General features: G+C 45.2%; 1 protein-coding gene across 5 annotated transcripts in view; it reads left to right on the top strand.

The window, feature by feature from the left end:
- Window positions 1-9,022, top strand: part of LOC115005962 (RPA-related protein RADX) — a 13,367-nt gene continuing 4,345 nt past the window's right edge. For 2 of the 5 annotated variants that reach the window (XM_029427951.1, XM_029427949.1), the window contains exons 1-14: window positions 1-96; window positions 899-1,001; window positions 1,848-2,037; window positions 2,377-2,474; window positions 2,679-2,801; window positions 5,117-5,283; window positions 5,734-5,890; window positions 6,367-6,475; window positions 7,192-7,295; window positions 7,375-7,500; window positions 8,029-8,133; window positions 8,244-8,417; window positions 8,594-8,718; window positions 8,961-9,022. The exon at window positions 8,961-9,022 is cut by the window's right edge and continues 195 nt beyond it. In XM_029427951.1, coding sequence (XP_029283811.1) covers window positions 13-96; window positions 899-1,001; window positions 1,848-2,037; window positions 2,377-2,474; window positions 2,679-2,801; window positions 5,117-5,283; window positions 5,734-5,890; window positions 6,367-6,475; window positions 7,192-7,295; window positions 7,375-7,500; window positions 8,029-8,133; window positions 8,244-8,417; window positions 8,594-8,718; window positions 8,961-9,022 — 1,727 coding nt within the window. In that variant the 5' untranslated portion in view covers window positions 1-12. The remainder of the gene's footprint in view (window positions 97-898; window positions 1,002-1,847; window positions 2,038-2,376; window positions 2,475-2,678; window positions 2,802-5,116; window positions 5,284-5,733; window positions 5,891-6,366; window positions 6,476-7,191; window positions 7,296-7,374; window positions 7,501-8,028; window positions 8,134-8,243; window positions 8,418-8,593; window positions 8,719-8,960) is intronic. The other 3 variants (XM_029427950.1, XM_029427953.1, XM_029427952.1) reach the window with 3 other exon arrangements.

The following is a 9,022-nucleotide window of genomic DNA, read 5'->3' as shown; positions in this document are numbered from 1 at the left end:
TGTTCGGACTGCATGTCCAACATGGCGGCTCCTGACTGCGTCTTCCACAGAACCCTGACCCGGTCCAGACCCGGACCTGGACCCGGACTAAACAAGGTCTGAACCCGGACCGTTTTCGTTATTCTCAAGAAGCTGGTTAAACCTTCTGTGTGTTTGTCTCCGTCCAGCCTCCGTTCAAATATCTACCGATTCAACGTCGCTTTGTTTATCAGCGAACAAGCTCACCCTACGGAAGAACACTTATGATGTGATAAGAGTTTACTCAATAACACATTATTCGGGATACATGTAAACTCTTAGTTTGCTTTAATTTTAACAATAAAAGGCGGGTTTTAAGTATGGATCGCTCAATCTACTGAGATGGGAATCACTTAAAAAGGTAGTTTCTAACCTAAGGTTTGGTCCTTTAGTGGATTATGGATTTGCAGAATTTGCCGTAAAACTCTACAGATTGACAAACGTCCTGAACTGTGTTGTGAATGTGTTTAAATGATCTGATGTTTGAATGGGGTTTGGCGCAATAAGGCGGTGAGTTAATGAATAACTAATTATTACAGAATTACTTGTTATTTTAATGCCGCTTTGTTTCGCCATCATCTCTGCATCAGTAAACCAATACCAATTCTGTAATCTCCTACATCATAGGTCTTCAACAGGGGGTCCGCTGAGGTACTGCAGGGGGGTCGCGAAATTGTTTGTCGTTGTTGCAAAAATATTTCCCCCCCCCCCCCCCCCCCCCCCCGTCCCGTCCCGTCACACATACCTCATCCAGACCAAACAGTGTCATTTGGAAAGTGTCATAAATACGTCTTTGGTCTCTGATGCTGTTCGTATTAACTGCGTCCACTAAACTCTCTCCGTCTTTTGTCTCCTGTGTTCCCGTGAGTTTGTCTTGCAGGCGTCTCCTGTCGTCTGCAGGGAGTTCCTGTTCCTGGTGGAGCTGCAGCGCTACAGCCGAGACCAGGGCTCGTCTGTATACTTCCCCCAGGCCGTCCTGCACGGTGGGACAGACAACACGGGACAGGCCGCACGGGACAGACAACACAGGACAGGACAGACCGCACGGGACAGACAACACGGGACAAACAACACAGGACAGGACAGACCGCACGGCACAGACAACACGGGACAGACAACACGGGACAGACCGCACGTGACAAACAACACGGGACAAACAACACAGGACAGGACAGACCGCACGGGACAGACAACACGGGACAGACCGCACGGGACAAACAACACAGGACAGGACAGACCGCACGGGACAGACAACACGGGACAGACCGCACGGGACAAACAACACAGGACAGGACAGACCGCACGGGACAGACAACACGGGACAGACCGCACGGGACAAACAACACAGGACAGGACAGACCGCACGGGACAGGACAGACAACACGGAACAGACCACACAGGACAGACAACACGGGACAGACAACACGGGACAGGACAGACAACACGGGACAGACAACACAGGACAGGACAGACAACACGGGACAGGACAGACAACACGGGACAGACCGCACGGGACAGGACACACGGGACAGACAACACGGGACAGGACAGACAACACGGGACAGACCGCACGGGACAGGACACACGGGACAGACGACACAGGACAGGACAGACCGCACGGGACAGACCGCACGGGACAGACCGCACGGGACAGGACACACAGGACAGACAACACGGGACAGACGTGCACATTGTACAATATATAACAAGAATAAATATAGTTATTAAATATAATCACTAACGTGTGCGGTTTTTAAATGGGTTTGTTTGTTTTACACGAGACATGAATATGTAAAACAGGAAGTGCTCTAACTTCCTGTTATCTCCAGGCGACGACCTGTACGACGTCACGCTGTCCGACGGGGACTGCAGACTTCGTGTGACTCTGGATCCTGGTCTGAACCGGCTGGTGGAGAGAAACCTGCTGCAGCCTGGAGCGACGCTGTGTGACGCCACCTTCATCCCCGCCATGAGCGCCCAGCACCCAGCATGCCCCGGGGCGTCTGCAGAGAGAGACAGGTACGCAGGTTCTGAAACTTGCAGGCAAAAGGAAATATGAGTTTATGGTTCTTAAAACAATCTGTCGGAGATTTAAACATGTTCTGCTGTAAAAATAAAGTTTTATCATTTATTTTATATTAGTTTTAAGACACTTTCTACATCCTGGTGTTTTTAACTCTATATTTGAAGAATGAAGGATTTTAGTCCTCGGACGTCTGGATCTTAAGTTCTCAGAGAAACAAGATGAACAAACGTTAGCGGCAGCCGAACAGCGTGCAGGAGGAACTCTGATGTTTCACCTCAAACTGCTTCACTCACTGAAATGTTCCTTTAACTGTGAGTTCATGTTTCCTGCAGCTTCAGGCTGGTGAGTGTGCAGCTGTCAGGCGAGGCTGACGAGGGCCGCAGCCTCCGTCAGGACTCTCTGCCCTGGTACAGATCCTCCGGACCAGCAGGTGACAGTAGACTATTATTATTATTATTATTATTATTATTATTATTATTATTATTATTATTATTATTATTATTATTATTATTATTATTATTATTATTATTATTATTATTATTATTATTATTATTATTATTATTATTAGAATTTTATAATTATAATATTATTAGAATTTTATTATAATTATAATTTTATTATAATTATATTACAGGTGCTCTGGTTCCTCTGAGAGCCAATAGGATCGTGTTTCTCCCGCTGTGGAACAACGTGGACTACAGCGGGGGGGGGTGGAGGGAAACCCCGCCCGCTGAAGAAGAGGAAGAGGAAGAGGAAGGTACATTTAAATATTATAATTCATTATTATAAATATAATTTCTATCTTAATGAAGTCTTGAAAATATTACTGCCTTATACTATAGTTCAAAGAGAAATAATTGCAAAGTGTTTATTAAAATATGTGTTAAAATTTCACAATACATTTACAAAGTTAGCAGAAACAAAACAAGAATAAAAACCTAAAAATTGTTGACTGCTAATTAAATAAAGAAGCCATTAATTCATTCATTCATTTTAAATTAATTGGATATTACATTTTATATAATAATAATATTGTATTTAATTTTATATAAATATAATAATAATAAACACAATAAATATAATATTTAATGTTATGTATTATATTACATATTTAATCTGATATAATAGTAATAAACATAACAATAAACATAACATTACATTTTATATAAAATAATAATACTAATAAGCATAATAATAACCATCCATCCATCGTCTACCGCTTATCCGGGATCGGGTCGCGGGGGCAGCAGCTCCAGTAAGGAACCCCAATCTTCCCTTCTCCGGGCCACATCCTCCAGCTCCGACTGGGGGATCCTGAGGCGTTCCCAGTGAGGAGATACAATCTCTCCACCGAGTCCTGGGTCTTCCCCGGGGTCTCCTCCCAGCTGGACGTGCCTGGAACACCTCCCTAGCGAGGCGCCCAGGTGGCATCCTTACTAGATGAACCACCTCAACTGGCTCCTTTCAACGTAAAGGAGCAGCGGCTCTACTCTGAGTCTCTCACGGATGGCTGAGCTTCTCACCCTATCTCTAAGGGAGACGCCACCCGTCTGAGAAATCCCATTTCGGCCGCTTGTACCCGTGATCTCGTTCTTTCGGTCATGACCCAGCCTTCATGACCATAGGTGAGGGTAGGAACGAAGATCGACCGGTAGATCGAGAGCTTTGCCTTCTGGCTCAGCTCTCTTTTCGTCACAACGGTGCAGTAAAGTGACTGTAATACCGCCCCCGCTGCTCCGATTCTCCTGCCAATCTCTCGCTCCATCGTCCCCTCACTTGCGAACAAGACCCCGAGGTACTTGAACTCCTTCACTTGGGGTATTCCCTACCCGGAGTAGGCAATCCACCGGTTTCCTGCTGAGAGCCATGGCCTCAGATTTGGAGGTGCTGATCCTCATCCCAACCGCTTCACACTCGGCTGCGAACCGATCCAGTGACTGCTGAAGGTCACAGACCGATGATGCCATAAGGACCACATCATCTGCAAAGAGCAGCAATGAGATCCTCAGGTCACCGAACTGCAACCCCTCTCCTCCACGACTACGCCTCGATATCCTGTCCATGAAAATCACGAACAGGATTGGTGATAAAGCGCAGCCCTGGCGGAGGCCAACATCCACTGGAAACGAGTCCGATTTACTGCCGAGTATCCGGACACAACTCTCGCTTTGGGCGTACAGGGATTGGATGGCCCTCAAAAGTGACCCCCTCACCCCATACTCCCGCAGCACCTCCCACAGTATCACCCGGGGGACCCGGTCATACGCCTTCTCCAGATCCACAAAACACATGTAGACCGGATGGGCGTACTCCCAGGCCCCCTCCAGGATCCTTGCGAGAGTGAAGAGTTGGTCCGTTGTTCCACGACCAGGACGGAATCCGCATTGTTCCTCTTCAATCAGAGGTTTGACTACCGGCCGAACCCTCCTTTCCAGTACCTTGGAGTAGACTTCACCAGGGAGGCTGAGAAGTGTGATACCCTTGTAGTTGGCACACACTCTCTGGTCCCCCTTTTTGAATAGGGGAACCACCACCCCAGTCTGCCAACCCCTAGGCACTTCCACGCAATGTTGATAAGGCGTGTCAACCAAGACATCCCCTCAACACCCAAAGCCTTCAGCATTTCTGGACGGGTCTCATCAACCCCTGCGGCTTTGCCACTGTGGAGTTGTTTGACTACCTCAGTGACTTCCATCAGGGAAATTGACGATGATCCCCCATCAGCTTCCAGCTCTGCCTCTAACCATAGAGTCGGATTCAGGAGTTCTTCAAAGTGCTCCTTCCACCGGCCGATGACCTTCTCAGTTGAAGTCAGTAGGGTCCCACCCTTGCTGTACACAGCTTGGATGGTTCCTCGCTTCCCCCTCCTGAGGTGCTGGATGGTTTTCCAGAAGCACCTTGGTGCCGACCGAAAGTCCTTCTCCATAGCTTCTCCGAACTTCTCCCACACCCGCTGCTTTGCTTCTGACACGGCAGAAGCTGCCGCCCTTCTAGTCCTTCGATACCCTGCAACCGGAAACAGTTGCAGGGTATAATAACAATAAATATAATATTAATTTCCTCCGTTGGCAGCGCGGCGTCCTGCTGTGACCGTGTCCGAGCTGCGTGACTCCTTCCTGTTCGGTCGCCGAGCCATTGCCAGGGGCGCCGTCCAGCATCAGCTGATCGTACGCATCATCAACAAGTCGCACCTGATGTATTTTGGGAAAACAGACCGGAACTGTGAGTGTCCATATAAGGTCAGTACACACACACACACACACACACACGTACAGGGTCACTGTTTTCTGACATGTTATACACCGCACCATTAATCAACTAAATAATAACAAGAAAATAATCTGCACATTAAATATTAATGAAAATAATTGTTTATATTTTATACTTCTTTTCAAATGATTTCATATTTATTTTCACATGTTTCTTATTTGTGTCTTGTTAATAAAAACATCTGCCTTTGTGCTTGTTATAATAATAATAAACTTTATTTATATAACACCTTTCAAACACAGTTACAAAGTGCTTTACAATAAAAACACATTTAAACACAAAGAATAAAACAAACCAAAAAGCAATTCTAAAAAGTATTTTTTTGTGATTTAAAAGACTAAAGATTGTCTACATATTTATGAATAAAGGGGGGAAATAATAATAAAATAAATAAATAACACCTCTCCGTTTGTGTCCAGGCGGTGTTGGAGGTGTGTGACAGGACAGGAAGTGTGTGTGTGGTGTTGTGGAACAGTGTGTGTGTCAGCTGGTATCAGCGTCTGAAGCCCGGTGACATCATCAGCCTGAGACGCTACAGAGTCAAACGGCACTACGAGGCCGAGCCGGAGGATATAGGTACACACACACATACACAAATCCATACCTTGTGGGGACTCCGTTTACTCTGTCCTCCTGAAGTTTCTTCCTTTTTTCTCCCGTTAAAGATTTAAAGAAGTTTTCTGCCTCGAGGATCGAATGTGTTGTTTGTCTGTAAATAGATATTCATTCCCTGGACACCTAAAGTAAACATTAAAGTTGCTACAAACAACATTTTAGTCCCCACAGTGCCTGTAAGAATAATTAATAATACATTTAGAAAACAATTGATTGAAATAAAAATTTGTATTCAAAAGTCCTAAAGAAAAGATGAATATTTACAGGAAATAATCTGCTCAAAATTCATCCAAAGTTTTCAGAAATAAAAAAAACAAACAAAGGACGTGCACCAGAAGAACTAAATGAAGTTTAGACCCACGAGGAAACGTGGCGTTCCAGCGCTGCACAGCGATTTCAGGAGGACGGACCCGTCTCTCTGTTTCTCTTCTGTCCAGAGATCAGTGTGAACAGCAGAAACCCTGCCGCACGCATCGCCGTCCTCCCAGAATCCTCTGTTTCCCCTGAATATCTGCCACCTGCACCGACCTACAGCTTCTACAACAGGTACACACACACACTTATACCAACACACACTTACACACACACACTTACACACACTCTCACACACTTATACAAACACACACACTCTGGTCTGTTCATGTAAAGATGGAGGTTTTTATTTTATAAGATGCTGAATGGATTCACATAAATCCCAGTTATGTTTTTTTAACAAGCTTGTTAGAAATAAAAAGGTAGCTCGCTAAACCTACTCATTTTATTTATGCATTTATTTATTGTTTGTACAGCAGATTAGGGGAAATCGTCTTCCCAATAAAGTTCATTTGAAATCTAAATTATGATATTTGTTTCAGGATATAGATCGTTTTCTGGTAAGAACATGAATAAATAAACTATATTAACTAATCAGATGGTATTTTTTATTCGGGTGTGTTTATTAAATACGTGACAAATTAAAAGTATTTTCTCATTTAAGTGACATTACAGAGAAAAAACAAATAAATGAAGCAATATAAAACAATATAAAACAATATAAACCATATAAATGACCTGTAATAAAGAAACATAGAACCATATGAACAATCTTTTTTAAAATAAAAAATATAAAGAAATGTAATAAAACAATATGAAATAATATAAATTAATACAACAATATTAAAATCTATTTTATATATATATATATATATATATATAAATAATATAACAAGTATAAAATAAGTATAAAAAATATTCCCTGCACTAACTGAGCGTCTGTCCGTCAGTGCGGAGCTCCTGGATCGTCCTCACGGTGCGGAGTGTGATGTCATCGGCCTGCTGACGTTCTGCGGACGGGCTGAGCGAATGAGGAGCGGTGAGGGTTGCCACGGTAACTGGAATCATATGAAAGTTTGAAGCCGTGGTGTTTGTTTTTTATCTAAACACACTGTCTGTGTTTTTATTGGTAGATGGCAGAAGGGCGGAGCTTCGGGAATATCACTGGCTGCGATTGGAGGACGGGACGAGCGATCAGCCAATCATGGTGAAGCTGTTCTCCACGTCTCAACCTGACACACACCTCAAGCTCCACCCACGTGAGACACACACACATACACACACAGACACACATACACTGCATAGTAAAATGTACTTAAAGTAAAAGTACTGATTCTGCAGTAAATGTACTCACGGTACTCGCGGTCGTCGCGGTTTTCACGGTCCTCACGGTACTCGCGGTCCTCGCGGTACTCACGGTCGTCGCGGTTTTCACGGTACTCACGGTCGTCGCGGTTTTCACGGTACTCACGGCCGTCGCGGTTTTCACGGTACTCACGGTACTCACGGTACTCTCGGTCCTCTCGGTACTCTCGGTACTCACGGTACTCACGGTCCTCTCGGTACTCACGGTCCTCTCGGTACTCTCGGTACTCTCGGTACTCACGGTCCTCACGGTACTCTCGGTACTCTCGGTACTCACGGTCCTCTCGGTACTCACGGTACTCTCAGTACTCACGGTCGTCGCGGTTTTCACGGTACTCTCGGTACTCACGGTTCTCTCGGTACTCTCGGTACTCACAGTACTCACGGTCCTCTCGGTACTCACGGTCCTCTCTCTTCCTCAGTGTCGGTGCTGGTTTGTACTCGTCTGAAGTTGATGAGAGCTGCCGGTCAGACAGATGTTGGCTTCTTCCTGACAAACACAACGTACACTCAGGTGTACTGCACAGGTTACACATTTTAAGTATAGTTATAAAAACTGTTTCTCAGTGTGAGGAGTTTGTCTTGTCGTTCATTGGTCAGCTGATGCCTGTGCTCTCTCCGGATTGGCTGGTTTCAGGCCTGGGCCACCACTCAGAGATGAGTTACCGTCGGCTCCGGCCCGTGCGGCTCTTCCTGCAGTGGCTGCGGGGCCGGGATGACGGACAGGTGCTGAGCAGGGCTCTGATTGGAGGATTCTTCATATACCCGCCTCCTCCCGTCTCCTTGGAAACGTACATGAAAGACCAGAGAGGTCAGATAACTGTACTTGTATTATTATTTATTTAAACAATAACCCTAACCCTTTTAATTGTAAAAAATCGCAAAATATTTCAATAAAGTTTGAATGGAAAGTGCAAAAAAATTCACCTTCTGAAATCTGTGTGTGTGTGTGTGTGTGTGTGTGTGTGTGTGTGTGTTTGTGTACAGGTGCGCCGAGGTTCCTGCGAGGGGCGGAGCTTCAGGGGGAGGTAACAAGGCTCTGTTACCGGGAGCGACGCGCCTTCTGCATCCAGGCAGCTGTTACCATGGTGACGTACAGCCGCAGAGGAGAGGTGACAAACACACAACTCAGACGGGATGGAGTGAAATATTAAACTAACTTATATCAGCAGGAAGCTTCATTACTCACATTAACACAATTACCTTTTATATTCTGACATGTTTAAATGTGTACATGAGGCGTTATGTAATGTAACTGTTGGTGACTTTAAATCTACACACACAGTTAGAAACACACACTCTGATGTTTCCTCTCGTCTCACAGAAGACGATAAATGTCTCTCTTCTCTCTCAGGAGGATCACTGTTTGTTCTGGACGGACCGAGCTTCATCCCTCTCCTCCTCCTCCCCTCGCCC

Source organism: Cottoperca gobio, unplaced genomic scaffold, assembly GCF_900634415.1.
Source record: "Cottoperca gobio unplaced genomic scaffold, fCotGob3.1 fCotGob3_416arrow_ctg1, whole genome shotgun sequence".
NCBI lineage: Eukaryota > Metazoa > Chordata > Actinopteri > Perciformes > Bovichtidae > Cottoperca > Cottoperca gobio.
This window is presented reverse-complemented; position numbering and strand designations above follow the sequence as displayed.